The sequence below is a fragment of the Brachyistius frenatus genome, unplaced genomic scaffold (assembly GCF_029030835.1).
Source record: "Brachyistius frenatus isolate BFR_SWC_R1_liver_20210118 unplaced genomic scaffold, ASM2903083v1 Contig_63, whole genome shotgun sequence".
NCBI classification, from domain to species: Eukaryota; Metazoa; Chordata; class Actinopteri; family Embiotocidae; genus Brachyistius; species Brachyistius frenatus.
In genome coordinates this window covers 528649-543481 of record NW_027210662.1, presented here as the reverse complement: position 1 = coordinate 543481, position 14833 = coordinate 528649, and the positions used below count along the sequence as shown (strand labels likewise).

The window sequence follows — 14833 nt, the reverse complement described above, 5'->3', positions numbered from 1 at the left end:
CACTATCAAAAGCGCCATCAGAGCTGTTGAATGGATCATTTGAAATGTTTTGGTCAATTTTTGATGCCAAGCTGAAAAATTAACTTTGAAACTCTGTTTATATTTTTTCTCCACTGGTGGTAGAGATCTAAGAAATTAAGTTTTTCTGTTTTCACTCTATCAAATCCTTTTATTTTTTTGGTGTTAAAGAAGCATCCAAATTTCACGTGAACTATGATCAATAGTATTATCGTCTAATAATTTCTGTGTTTGAAAGTAATACACGTTTATCTCTCTTTACGCTCCTTGTCCATTTCTCTCTCTCTGTGTCTCCACTGTTTTCTTTCCTGTTTCCAGGGAATTCCTGGCGTTCATGGGAAGAAGGGCAAGATGGGTAGGCCGGTAAAGTTTTCTCTCAACATACTTCTCAGACAACATTGTGAATTGAGCCAAACGGTGTTTGTGATTTATTGGATCTTACTGGAGTGCAGAACTACTTTAAAGAACATTAAATGACCATTATGCTGACAGAAACCTGAGTCCAGTCAAACTCTTCCTGGTCTTATGTGAAAAAGAAATAAAGTCTCTGGCACAGCGGTGCTGGGGATAACTGCAGGGACTGTTACTTTCTAAGGGGAAGCATATGGTCACAGTAGTATTACTGAATGTTTTATAAATGTAAATATTCATTTGATTGCAGATTATATATATATTCTGACTCAATTTCCTTTTTAACATCTGAAATTCATGATATTAAAGAGAGGGAATTGACAAATGTGGTCGTTATCTATAAATTTCCGATCTCCATTTAATACATTTTCTGTGGTTGAAGTTGATTAGGAAACTCTGTCTGTTGAACAGTGTGCTTATTACTGTGCTTGTTTTGCTTCAAACGGATATGATGTGATGTGTCAGTTGTGGGTTTGGCCCTCTGGATCCTCTACCCACAGACCAGGGACGTCTATCGTCATTGGCGCCTGCGAGTACATTCCCCATCCTTTCATGGCTTACATGGAAAGTTGTAATACAGCACATAACCACTTGTATAAATCCTAAATTTTCCCAGGCCCAGTCTGGTTGTACATGATTTTTTAATATTACTATGCAGAAATGGCCAGTGACAAACACTGCGGTTAAAAAGTATGTTTGTAATACCCGTGTCATGAGTAAGCCCTTTCTCTCCCTCTGTGGTGAAAAGTGAGGTCAGTGACTTTGTGTTAGAAGTTTATTTTAATGTCCTGACTCAGCAGTAAAGCAGCACAGCACAGCAGAGACAGACGAGAGAAAGAGTTGGCGTGTTTGATTCAGTAGGAATACGTGTGATTTACATGTTTTCAAGTCTAAAACAACTTAAAACAACATCTAATCACTCTCCTTTTCCTGTAACAGTTGTATAGTGAACTTTATATTTTGTTCAGAACAGTGTGGCAGCACTTCCACTGGACAGATCCCATAATAAAAAGGGTCTCGGCAGCCTCAGTGAAAGTTTTTGTCAATATCAGAACAAAGACTTGCATGTGTTTCTGATCAACCTCAGTTCAGTTATTGACATTTTTGGAAAGAAGCAAGTTTTTCCACATTTCCTCTGGGCTTCATGTTGCACCAATTACTTCTTATTACTTTATCCACGTTTGAGAAGCAGTTTGCCGCACAAACAGTCTTATCTCTGCCATCTCTTGTGCTCTTCATACTTAATTTTTTTCCCTCGCTGTCTGCAGACAGAGAATGCGAGACATCTCTGCGCTCCTCTGCCATTTATCATTTGCCCAGCCATAGCACTCGCCCTCTATAGGCGAGAGCTGAGCCGTGATGTGCGGTGGGTTACTTGTTGACTTTGGCATGTTGACAAGCACACGATGAGCGTGTGGCCTCGCGGCTTCAACACGCCTCTTGTTCTATCCTATAATGGAATTACGAGCACCAAGCAGAAAAAAGGGCACAGTCAGCAGTTCCTGGGCCAAGCAGCTTTATTCAGCCATTTAGGCAAGTCCTCGGGGTTTGGTTCGCGGGCTGCTGAGCACTCCCTGCCAGCGCGTGCACACGCAGACACTCGTCGTTTGGAAACACTCAGCCGTGGAATTTCCTGACGGTCTCCCAGGAATGAAAGTGCTGCGAGCGCATTTGATGGGATTTACTTGGCTTTACTCTGCAAACTTCTGTTTTGGGAAACACTTAGTTGATCCCCTGTGTTTGGTGTAATAATTTCACTGAAAGAAATCATGCAATTTCTAACATCCAGCATGAAAATGGGCATTTTGACCATGTGGACATGATAAAACCAGTCTCTTCCTCCCTCAGGTTATATGACCATACTGTTTGTGTGTGTGCTCAGGGGTTTCCTGGTGACTTTGGAGAGAGGGGACCTCCTGGCCCTGATGGAAACCCAGTAAGTGAAAGGATGTAGATTTCTGCACACATTAATCAGTATTGTCACAATGGAAGTCCTCCTGTATGTCCCTAAAGTCTAAACTACACCTGACGGAGATTTCACCAGATCACACTCATAAAAATGAAGCATCATGTGCTTTACATAAAATTATTATACCATTTGCAGACGACTAATTAAACAAGAAGAAAAATGCTACTGTATAACTTGAAGTTGTTTAATGTACATCCAGACACACTTGTGCCCTATTTCTGAAAAATGCAGAGTAACAGATTCAGAGCTTGCTTGCATATTGTTTCATGGCAGGAACATTTGATTCTTACAGAAGAGTGATTTTGAGCCAAATCCTCTCAGTCATTCAGTAACTCACTCAGCCATCATAATCCATACTGATATGAGGGCAGCATCAGCAGTTTCCCACAGCGCTCCTCTTTCTTTAGTTTGACCCTCACCGCTCGTGATTGGCAGGGCCAGTGTGAGATTGAGATTGGCTGACCTCCAAGAGTCTCGTCCAGGCTTCATTTCCTCTCCCTCCAGAGGGAAGCGGGGATGTTCCATTTGGCTGAATTCGTCTCCTTTCATTCAGAAGGAGAGGAGGCAACAGGAAGGCCACACTGGGCTGTGTGTCATCCGTCTCTCCATTGGATGCGTAGCTTGGAGAGGATGTAGGCATGGCATGTGGCTGTGGGCTAGATCATTTGGACAACAAGCTGCTCTGTGTGTCAAGTGCCAAGTCTCTCACTCTCTGTTCTAAACTTAGTGGAGAAAAACTCAACTCAGGCTATCAGTGGAGGAAACACTCCTCTACAAACAAAATAAAGAAACATATTGCATCTTTTATAGTGATCCTACAGCTCTATGCCCCCACCTGACTGTGCTCATGCTGTGTCTTTTCTTTGTCTCTTGTTCTTTCTTCTCGCCCTCCCCTCAGGGGGAACTGGGGGCTCCTGGTCCATGTGGAGTCACCGGCCTCATTGTGAGTGTTCTTCTATACTTCCGACCGATTTTATTCATTTATGTTTTGTGGTTTCTGCACTTTAGTTCCTTTGTCTCTTTTCATCTCTTCTTTATTATGGATAGTAGCTTGAAACCACTGTTTTGTAAAGTTCTGAATGAACAAATTTGATTCATTACTATGGTATTCTTCCACATCTTTTGTTTTATGAACACCGACCATGGATTTAAAACATTTTGCTGCTGACCAAAATGCACCCAAAAGACTGTCAAGTGCACACAGTGCCAAAAGATGGCATCATTGTCAATAATTCAACTATTTTGTTTGGTTAGCTGCCTTTGATTCAATGAAAAGATGTTCAACGTCTTAAAGTAAGGTGTAAGGAATTATTTTCACTCTACTAAAAATCTGGAAATTTCCTGCCCAAGTGTAATAGTAGCACTTGTCAAACACATGTATCAGTATGTGTTTTGTTTATGGTGTTGTTTGCAGGGAGACATGGGCCCCGTTGGCATCATGGGCTTACCAGGACCACCAGGACTCAAGGTAAATGATGTGTGGTTTTCAATATAATGAATACTGAATGCCAACAAGAAGTGATTAAACTCATGTTTATATGTGATTGGTGTTGACAGTAATTACAGTGTACAGTGTATATAAACTGTAGTAAACAGGGAAACACCAGAACTGCTCGTTAATCTTGTTTAATCATTTATCATGGTTTTTTTGTTTTTTTTTAAGGGTGTACCTGGAAATCCAGGGGAACCAGGACTGAAAGGTGATAAGGTGATCTGCATATGTCTTTCTCAAACTATAACCTCCTATATACAAGAATGCCAGCGGTGACAAACCACAGAATTGCTAAAAATGTAACGCAAAGCTATAATGAGTACGCGTGTTACTCAGCACTCCTGGTGCAAGAGTTGTTGATTGTTTATTTGTTTTGTTAACATTCAGGTCATTTTGTTTTGTGTCTGTGTTTTCTCAGGGGGACGATGGCTTACCAGGAGAGCAGGGGGAGAGTGGATATCAAGGGGACAAGGTAGGTGTCTGAGCTCAGGTGATACAGTGGATCATCCATAAATAATGAGATCGGTTCGATTTTTGGCTTCCTGTATCTGCATCAATCTGCATCCATGTCTGATTTAGCAAGACATTAAACTCCAGATTACCTCTGATTAAACGAGCTTCTTATGTATCATCTCAGCCACCATCGGTTTGTGTGCGTGGCTTAATGAGACCTGTTGGACGGTGCTTTGCACTGCACTCTATTTGTGCTGTTTAAGTAAAGTCCATTTACTATTTCCATGTAGCACATTTTAGGCATTAAAAGTAAGGTGCCCTCCTAGATGGTGTTACATTAATGATCATCTAAAAAAGCTAAAGTACCAAAAGCCTTTGCACAGTACTGTATGTGGTTTAACTTGTTTGTCTTGTTGATGCTTTTGCTTTATGTTACAGGGTATCCGTGGCTCACCTGGGTCGCCAGGTCCTCGTGGAAACTGTGGACCTCAGGTATTTTCTTTTCCCCCATTCAAACACTGAGTACCAGCAGTGAAAGAGTTGAAACAATAACATAATCATAATCATCGTCATCATCATCTGTTGATTTATATGTAAATATCCATTGTTGATTACACATGTAGAGTTTCTGTCGTGAAAATGCCATACGCCATAATTGATTCTATATTAAGTTAGAATCTATCTGAAGCACTACGATACAGTTCCCACAATCAATGCAGAGTTTTGATGTCATTAATTAAAATGCACATCTAATCTTTGACGAGTGATAGTGCAGTTCATGTCTACACTGCACAGTATAACTTCATATAGAAATGGTGCAGGTTGTTTTGGTTGCTTGTGCGGTTTGTAGTGAAGGAAGTTTCTCCTTTTTCAGCCTCAGATAAGAATTTTGTTCTGAAAGCGTAGTGGTGGGTTCAAGAGGTCCAGTGAGTCTTCAGATGCACTCAAAATAGAAATGCAACTGCGCTTGAAGAAAAAATGGGTGTAAAGTTTCAAACAGATACAAAAGCAACAGAAGAGTTTTGTGGAAGAGTTTTGGTTTAATCAGGCACAAACAACCTCTCGAAGAGCAGGACACAGGCAAATCTCCAGTGCGAATACTCTCCGACTTAAAACTAATCCATCTTTCACAGTTGGCACTCGTGATTGAAAGTGTCCTTAATATCATCAGTGCTCTCTGATCTGATTTGAGATTTTCGCACGGAAAAAACCCAGTTGCCTGCTTGCTTAATCTGCTGTGTGATTTCTGCACCTTGCAGCAATGATAGCAGCTGTTCTCATTCCTCCTATTAGGATATCACCTGAGCTCCAGTTGTTTTGGGGGATTTGATGCAGAGCTTTGTGAAAATTGTATTTCCATTAATGTGTATTGAATGATATGCATTTTTTTACAGGTGCTACGAAGCCAATTTCTTTCTTTTTAAGGTTATATTGGAGTGTTTTTGTGCAAGCTACATGATGTACAAACTATTTTGTGATATTTCCTAGGGCAAACCTGGTGAAAAGGGTCCTGATGGTTCACCTGGTCCTCCTGGCCTAGAGGTAGGACTTGGTTATATTTACAAGCATAATACATTTTGGCTAACTCTTTCATACCTCTGTACAATGCTGTGTGCTCAAAGTAAGCTACTCTGAAGAAAGTTCATTTCCTGTTATTTTCACAGGGCTTTCCAGGTGACATTGGCCCACCAGGAATAAATGGCCTTGAAGGACCGAAGGTTAGTGGAGTGACATTAACTCAGTTCTCCTCAGAGAAATAAAGTAAGACTTCACCCTCAGTGTTTCATCGACAGGGGAAGCAAGGGACAAGAGGTTTGCCAGGTCCAAGAGGAACACCTGGACTTCAGGTGGGGTTCACTCAATATGTTTTGAAAATGAGTTATAGATACAAGAACTGTTTCTCCTCTTTACCTTTGGAGATGGTTTTTTTTGTCTTGTTAGGGGGATGAGGGACCAGTTGGGCCAGTTGGACCAGCCGGACTCGAGGTGAGTGCTGATTGGATGAGCCCTGCAACTTGAGACGAGTTAGAAAACACAATAAACCATTAACTTTGAGGATCCACACAAAACCACAATAATCGCTACGCACACATGGCGCATGTGTCTCTGCCTAAACTTAGCTTTGGAGGAATAATTCAGAGCAGTGATGGATAGTAAGTCTTTTGGCTGACGGATCTCTCTATTGTTCTGAGGCTGTTTTGAAAGACTTCCTATTGGACGCTGTGTACTCATATTACCAGACTGGTCCAGCAAATTGCTATGTTCTTTTCTGTCTTAAACACACACGCAATCACAAACAAAAGCAAATGTTACCCTAAAATGGAGAGTTGTTTATCAAATTTAATTGTATGTGATCATTGATTCATTTGATTTATGAGATAGATGAACATTTTCATTAAAACAAAAAACAAAAATCACAATTCAATACAGTAGTACATATTCAAAAGGTCAAACTTGCAGTTCAAGCTATTTAATTAAGTTTCAAATATCTTCATCATATGTAGTTTTATATTGTTTTATCAGTGTAATAGAACATAGTTGAAAAAGAGGGCATGCAAGCCAAACTTAGGACTTAATAAGAGACAAATAGGATGGCTTTGAGCTGTTTTGCAGTATAAATAAAAGTCCACAGCGACTATGTCCAAAAAGGTGTTTGTTTGGAGTCGTCCAAGGCCAAACAATAGAAAAGCCTTTTGGAATGAAAGTCTCTATTTTTGCAGTGGTTGTCTTCAGTCTCTCCCAGAAGTGTAACCCACAAGTGATTACTGAAAACAAACACAAATGACCCAAAGACTTTAGTGAGCAATAAGACGCCTTTGATGCTGGAAACAGCTTTGTTTCCTGGATCATTAGGTTTCTTAAAGTGATGTTGTTATTTTGGCATCAGTTGTTGGTGTGTTTTGTGCTGCGGCCTCTTAAGGGACAGACTGCACCTTTCACAGGAGCTGTATTGTTTGCCGTGTGGAGCTTCAGTATACTTCTCTCTGTCATTTTTGCTTTCTGTTCAGGGCAGGCCTGGGAGGCAGGGGTTCCCTGGACTGACAGGCCCAGATGGACTCAAGGTCAGACCTAAGTCTCACATTCACCACCGAACCGCTGTCATCCTTAACTGAACATTCTTTCGCTGGTTCTCTTTTATGATAATGTATCATCTGAATATGTGTAAATGAGATGTTAATTCTTTGTTACCACGGGGGAACTGGCCTCTAAGCACATTTCAACTGAATTGAACTAAAAACGAAAGGCATGAATAAGTTTGTGATATGCTAATTGGCTGCTTTGCTGTAGGGTGAGACCGGGATAACTGGCGAGGTCGGAAAGCTTGGCGAGAGGGTAAAGCCTTTTCTCCCTCTTTCTGCTGATTTCTGTTTGATGCTCAATGTGTGTCTGTTTTGTCGGAGCCCCAGAGCTGAGCGGCCTATTATGAGAAATAGAAGTTCAAAGATCTAAGAGAGTAAGAGACAATTAAGATGGCATGTTTGCTCTCCTGCAGGGGCTGCCTGGTTTCATTGGGCCTGTTGGGGAGATGGGTATCGCTGGAGAAAAGGTAAGCATGGTCTCATTTTGTCATACTTTGCTTGTATCACAACTTGTTCCATTTAAATCTGTTAAAATGTTGAAGTGGCTCATGAAAGGTGCCGAAAGGGTTTTGCCATTAGTCAATGAACAGAAAATACACTGACCACTGTTTAAAATCAATAGATTGTGCTTTTCTCTATATTATGTAATTGCAAACTAAATATATTTGAGTTTTGGACTGTTGTTAACACTAAACCAGTCATCACTTTAGGCTCTGTAAAATTGTAAATGGCTATTGGATGGGATTTTTTTTTTCTTTTTCTTTTGTATCATTAGACATACTAATTGAATTAACTAATGAAGATCATTTGTCGCATCCCGGCCTGTGCTTCACTAAATGTGGCTTGTGGTTCCTCAGGGGGATCGAGGGAAGACGGGCGTTCCCGGGCCTCCAGGTGAACCGGGGCCGATGGTAAGGAGTAAGTCTGGACCCCATCTCTCGTACCTGGGGGGCGTTCAATTCTGCATATGTAAGGGATGGGGTGTGATATGTTTGGAGAGACAGATTCAAACTATTAGGCAAATGATTAGGGCTTTTAGATTTTTCTGAGAACTACTTCAAGATAAATCATGTCGATATCATTTGAGTAATGTTGTATCCATCAGGGTCACACCGGAATACCTGGAGAGACGGGGCTACCTGGACCGGAAGGGATCCCAGTAAGTTTACTATCATCATTATCGGAGTTTTATGAGTCACAGACTACAACAGCCTGGTCTGTCGTCTACGTGACTGAACCTTGTCTGATATGTAATACCGGCTTTGCTAACAAGGTTTCAGTGCCGTCTCTGATTTTAAAGTCCTGCTTTTGTTACACTTCTGATCAACTCCAACTACAACAATGCCGTGTTGCTTTTGTCTAACTTCTGTAAAGGCACTTATATGCAGCCTTTGATAATTAACATCATACAAAAACACTAAAGAGTTGAGTCCTGGTAAAATGAATAATGTCTTATGTCTGTTCTAATAGTGTTGTCTGTGTTTCAGTCTTTAACTTCCCACTGCTCATAAGATAAGAATGAGACCTGCTGTCCCTTGCATCTTCTTTTACACAGTTTGGTACAGACAAACTCCAAGAATGTTCTTTTCACACACATGCAGGGGCCTCCTGGTTCACGGGGATCTACTGGCATCAGAGGACCTAAAGGCAGGAGGGTTCGTAACTACAATCTGTGTTAAAAGATTACATAACCATTAGAATACACTTATCAAATTTTATGTAATTGTGTTTACAACCAGTTCATGAAAGTGACATCTTGGCTTTTCAGGGATCAGTGTGGTCCAGACAGAAAAATCTCAACAGCTGACAAATTAATTACTGACATTTTGTGCAGATATTCACGGCCCCAAGAAAGTTTTGATCTGTCCAATGCTTTGCTGCCCAACTGACATTATATCTTCGTCATGCTGTATGTCTGTTGAAATGCTGGCTGTCAGCTTCCAGCCTCACAGCCTGTAGACTGTTGTAAGTTTTGTTTTATCTTTACTCGTAACCAATAAAAGACATCATGCATTTTACATTTACTGCAGCAGCAACAGTTTATTTGAAATGAATGGAAGAAAAACTGTGTAACATTACAAAAACTGACACTGAACAGACTGCAGCACAAAAACACATTACCAAGAAATGCTGCGTAACTTAACCTCAGTAACCCTCCATAAAACCTCAAAGTAAAACACAAAGTACTTTATATCTCTAAAGAGATGCTACAAGTTGCAGCTGCTTGTGCGAACATCTTGCTGCATACAGTGAAACGAGTTACTGTACATGAAAACTTGCTATCATTGCTGTGTCTGCTACGAGGTCATGATAGATCCAGTGTTCATCGGTTTTTCCTTAGATGAGTTTTCTACTTTAGGAAAATAGCCTTTGGTTGTAGAGCTGGATCACTGGGGTGTATTTGATTTAACATGAATAGGTGGTATAATTAAGGCATTTCACTCTTTATATTGGTTTTACATGGCTTCCCTAGTATCACACACATAACTATAATAGCTGAATATCACGACTTTGGAAAATGGAATTAAGACTCGCACCATTAAACACCAGTCTTATTGTTGACATTATCTTGTGCCTGATTATCTGACTTAAATAGGGGCCGTGAATATCTGCAAAATATCTTCAGACATGAGTTTTATTTTTCACAAGTATCAGCTTCCCTTTTACATGCTGCTGTTATTATCCATTATCGCAATAGGCTAAGTAATCTACAGTACTAAAGAAAAACAAGTCTCATCATGTTTTTAGATTTTTAGCAGGGACTCATGGGGGCTCTTGAGACATTCCTGCCAATGTGAGCTTTATGTTTTACACCTACTCCTATATTTTTTGTTTGCTCCCTGATCTTGTTAAGTTGTACATTTTTACTTCCAGAGTCTTACATGAGCATCATGTTACTGTGTCATCCAATTAAGTTTAAAAGCTGCTCTTTTGCCCTCATCCCACCAGACACTTGTAAATTCAAGCAATTCCTCATCTTCAAATGATGCATCATTTCTGCATGCAAGCAAGTCATTACCATCACTTTAATTTTCTTTCCACTGCACTGTTCAGATAAAATCCATACAATTGGTGCACTTCAAAAGAAAGCCAGAGAACGTGGGTGAGCCTCCAGCTAATGCGCCTGTTCTGAGTTAAATGGATCTGAAAATCCGTCTGATTTTGGAGGGGTGGATGGATGGGTGCTAAATGTTCTCACCATAAAACATTCAATCTCAATCATATGGACATATATATATATATAATATATAGACAAAAGAAAACATGTATTGATAAAATTTCAAAATGTTCCATGTCTCCTACAATAAGATGTTGTTTTTTTTTTTTTTTAAAACAGGTGACCATATCTTCAAACAGGAGTGATCACTCCTTCAATATCACAAAAAGTCTGGCTTGATTTAAGAAAATGTATTGTGCAAACACCCTCTCATGTGCACATTTTTCTTAGTATTAGACAAAACAGGGCATTTAAAACAACTGGAATAACTTTTTAATTGGATTTATTAATCTCCATTTTATTTTGATGTCTCTATTTAACAACAGAAGCTATTGAAAAATGAACAGATTGTGAATATGACTCTAAAAGGTCAGCTTTAGTTATGTAATGATTCAAAATGACTTTCGGGTGATCAGCACACTTAATACTATGAATTTATAGTCTTACTTCAAGTTCAAGACACATTGTCATCCATCATACAAAGCTGCAATGAGTACAATACATTCCCTCATTACTAAACACGGTCCCCCACCAACAGTCTTGAACAGATTCATTCCAATTACCAAGCAAAAATGGAGATTTCAAGGCCTCATGTATTTATATTCTAGTCTGACTCCGTATAGATCTTTTTACATAAGACACTAGCATGAACAACCAGGAAAAGACACGGTCCACCCTTCAGTATCTTCTGACGATGAATAGTTTGGTTCAGTTTTAAAGGCAAGGATGAATCAGCTCCAGGATTTGTGACCTTTTCCCAAAGCTCTTTTACAATAACCCCAGTGTGCAGGCGGTACCACTGCGTGTGATCGTGGAAAAACAGGGACAAAGTCTACACAGTGTGGATTGGGCACACTACAGAGCAAGTTTGCAGATGCCAAGTATTTGCTAAATAACCACAATCTTTGATGATGTCTCCAGTGTGGTTTAAACCATCGTACACAATAAAACCAGAAGCACTGCCTCCCAGGCTTTATTAAATAGAGATGACAGAAATGCAGATACATCATTGATTCATTATGTTAAACAGCATGCCCCTTAGGTCTGTTAAGGGCTTTTCAACCTATAAAGATATTCATCAGGAACATATTTATTTTTCTTTGTGTAGGGTCCAACAGGTCCTGATGGCCCGGTAGGGGAGAAAGGGTCAACAGGAGTGAAGGTGAGCACATGGTCAGAAAGTCGAAGGTGACAATGGTTAACAAAACATATTCAGAGCCTCATGTTGAGTTCAGGATGTGGCTAACTGGTGATAATTATTCTTCAACTGCCTTAGGGCAGTATTTGGCCTTAAGTCTCCTAATTTCACTCATCAAATATGTCCAATGGAAAACAGCTAAAAAAAACTTGGACCAAGGATCCGTTGAAAAAAAAACAGTCGTGAGAGTTTTTACAAAACTTCTCCAAACCGTAATTATTATCTGTTTTCACCATCTAAAGGATCTTTAGAGGACTACCCTGTTAACTGCAAATTTATCAACAGAATGTTAAATCAAAGAGCCTTGAGACATCGATAGTTCTTGTTGTGCTTGGCAGTCAGAAACATTTCAACTCTGGGGAATTCAGAAAGTTCAGTTAACTGTTATTTTGTCTCTTTGCAGGGCCTCGATGGTCCACCAGGAAAATCGGGCCTATTTGGGGAGATGGTACAGACGTTTCTGGACTTTAATCACTTTGTCTTTCAAAGTTATCAAATGTAGCAAAATTTGTGTCTTAGATAAATATGGACTGATGTTGATACTGTAAAGGTTGTGTGCTGATGTAACGTACAGTCTATGATGATGAAGGATGCACCTCTTCATTCATTTCTCCATCTGCATTTTGGCCGTGGCACTACTCCATTCGTGTTTTGTTGTTGTTGTTGTTGTTGTTGTTTTGTTGTTGTTGTTGTTTTTAATTACATTTTCCCAACTTACAATTACTTGTTGTTGGTCAGGTTATCGTTTGGTAAATCTTCAGCTTGCTTCTGCAGATATTTAATCATTGCTAAAAATGGGCAAATAATCAATTATTTTTGCCCATTTTTAATAATCAAATGGAAAATACTTTTTTCAGTTGAGGAAGAGTCATTTGAATCATTTTATAAAGTAAAAGTAGTAACACAACAATGGAATAATTGTCAATTAGAATGGAAAGCCCTGTATTTGACTCACTGAAGTAAAAGTGCATATTATCGGCAAAATGTACTGAAAGTATCAAAAGTACTCTGATGTGGTAAGTGTAATCTGAGTACCTATGGGATATGGAAAAGCAAATCTAAAGATATCCTCTTACAATTCTGACTGTCATTTTCCAGTTTTTTAGAATCGACAAAGACATTTTAAGGTAATAAGAACAGTCATTGCATTCAGCCCTGTGTTTATATAAGCCTCCCTGTGTCCTATAACCTGGAAATGATTTCTTTTTTATTATATAAAACGTAAACGAGGACACAAGAACACACAAGAAAGTGAACTGAGACTAAGCCCACTATCCCACCATAACGCTGACACAACGAAACAACAGCATTCGAATCGAATGGTCTCTTTCCACCTCAGAATTCATTTTTCCATTTGTGTGGTTGTGCTGCAGGGACGGCTCGGTGCTCCAGGTGAAGCTGGGCCGAAGGGATTTCCAGTAAGTGATTGGGGCTAACAGAGTTCTCTTTTAGGTCAGTCTTGGTTTTGGGGTGGACACATTTTGGGGGAACACATAGTGGATAAGTCAGGCTTTTGTGGTGCACTGTTGCTCTTGTAGAAGCATTTCAACATGTGAATGACTACCAGTATTGTGTGTGTGTTCGTGTGTGCGTGTTTTACAAAAAACGATTCTTTTCAGGGTGTTCAAGGGCCCTCGGGACCTCCAGGAGCCAAAGGAACTGCAGGAGAGCCAGTGAGTTTATTATTTACCTACATGGATGTTGAGTATTTTGGTCCCGGTGTGAGAATAAACCTCAGCGACTGTCACAACAGCCACTGTAAAGTTATTTTTGTCTCTGGTGTTTACTCCATGTGGTTCAGTTATATAAGGTTTTGGCAGTTGCAGAAGTTCTCAGAGGATATAGTTACAAACCTCGGTGTTTCATTGTCTACAATGACCCGTGGCTCTCCAGTACCGACTGTGTACCCTCCTTGTCCTTGCATATATTGACTGAATTTCCTTTTTAATACCTTTTACTCCGTTCTTCCTAGAAAGCCATATCCTGTTCAAAAAGCTCTGGACAGCCTAATCCTCTTTCTCTCGTTCTGCCCAAGTCTCACAGACACAAGCAGAGAAGTAGTGAGTCGGAGACAATTTGATTTACACCATCTCCCTTCTGTAGAGACAGCTTTATTGTAGCCTGAATGTGTCTCCATAACAGCAGGCCAGTTTTCATCACTTTCAGAAGCTTTGGCTTAGTGTTTTGAAGGTTCTTAGCCCTCCAGATTAACTTATCTCCACAAATCCACACTTTCTGCCCCCTTCTTATTTCTCCTCACATTTCTCTCCTTTACTGTCACTTTCAACGGTGTTGGAAGATTAGAAAGTGCTCTTAACCTTTTTATTGATGCCTCTTTGCTTTGTTGCTGCAGGGACCAGCAGGGCCACCAGGAACGATAGGGCTGCTGGGGGAGATGGGGCCGAGGGTGAGTTGATCACACAGCCTGTGTGAGAACTCCCACCGACTTTTACATTAGCACAAAATAATAAAGACTGTCACTGTTCCTGACAGGGGCCGCCGGGGAAGACTGGAGAGAGAGGACTGCCTGGTGAACCTGGAGAGAAGGTGGAGAGGACGATATGTTGTTCAAATTACACCGTAAACCTTATTTTTAATGGAATTATGACATCACAACGGCTTTCCCCGCAGTTAATGGTTGTGGCCACATGGGGAGCACATCCTAATCTGTGTAATCATACCGTACAATATCTGTATCTCAAATGGTGATTCAGTTTGGACATGCAAACATCTGTTCTGTGCTTCATACATTTACGTGGTGAGCTATTGTCCACTCCAATCGGAAAACTGGAGTAACTGGAGTTGGAGTGATCTACCAAGATTGTAAAGAAGAGACTTACAAGTGGAATTTTATTGTTGAAGGCTCACGGTTTAGAAAGCAGGACGTGTGACTAACAATGTATAAACTACTTGCATGTAGCTGTGGTGCAAATAGCGGTTGTACTGGAAACAATACAGCCAATCAGAAATGACTAAGTTATATAATTGGTTGAAA

The 14833-nt window shown here is 40.2% G+C and overlaps 1 protein-coding gene across 2 annotated transcripts in view; it reads left to right on the top strand.

Annotated features, from left to right (window-relative positions):
* Positions 1 to 14833, top strand: part of col27a1b (collagen, type XXVII, alpha 1b) — a 62479-nt gene that overhangs the window by 31129 nt on the left and 16517 nt on the right. The window contains exons 12-34 of one of the 2 annotated variants that reach the window (XM_069706471.1): positions 337 to 381; positions 2312 to 2365; positions 3297 to 3341; positions 3813 to 3866; positions 4062 to 4106; positions 4309 to 4362; positions 4782 to 4835; positions 5832 to 5885; positions 6008 to 6061; positions 6137 to 6190; positions 6285 to 6329; positions 7352 to 7405; positions 7632 to 7676; positions 7837 to 7890; positions 8281 to 8334; positions 8529 to 8582; positions 9025 to 9078; positions 11749 to 11802; positions 12242 to 12286; positions 13212 to 13256; positions 13458 to 13511; positions 14192 to 14245; positions 14332 to 14385. In XM_069706471.1, coding sequence (XP_069562572.1) covers positions 337 to 381; positions 2312 to 2365; positions 3297 to 3341; positions 3813 to 3866; positions 4062 to 4106; positions 4309 to 4362; positions 4782 to 4835; positions 5832 to 5885; positions 6008 to 6061; positions 6137 to 6190; positions 6285 to 6329; positions 7352 to 7405; positions 7632 to 7676; positions 7837 to 7890; positions 8281 to 8334; positions 8529 to 8582; positions 9025 to 9078; positions 11749 to 11802; positions 12242 to 12286; positions 13212 to 13256; positions 13458 to 13511; positions 14192 to 14245; positions 14332 to 14385 — 1179 coding nt within the window. The remainder of the gene's footprint in view (positions 1 to 336; positions 382 to 2311; positions 2366 to 3296; positions 3342 to 3812; positions 3867 to 4061; positions 4107 to 4308; positions 4363 to 4781; positions 4836 to 5831; positions 5886 to 6007; positions 6062 to 6136; positions 6191 to 6284; positions 6330 to 7351; positions 7406 to 7631; positions 7677 to 7836; positions 7891 to 8280; positions 8335 to 8528; positions 8583 to 9024; positions 9079 to 11748; positions 11803 to 12241; positions 12287 to 13211; positions 13257 to 13457; positions 13512 to 14191; positions 14246 to 14331; positions 14386 to 14833) is intronic. The other variant, XM_069706472.1, reaches the window with a different exon arrangement.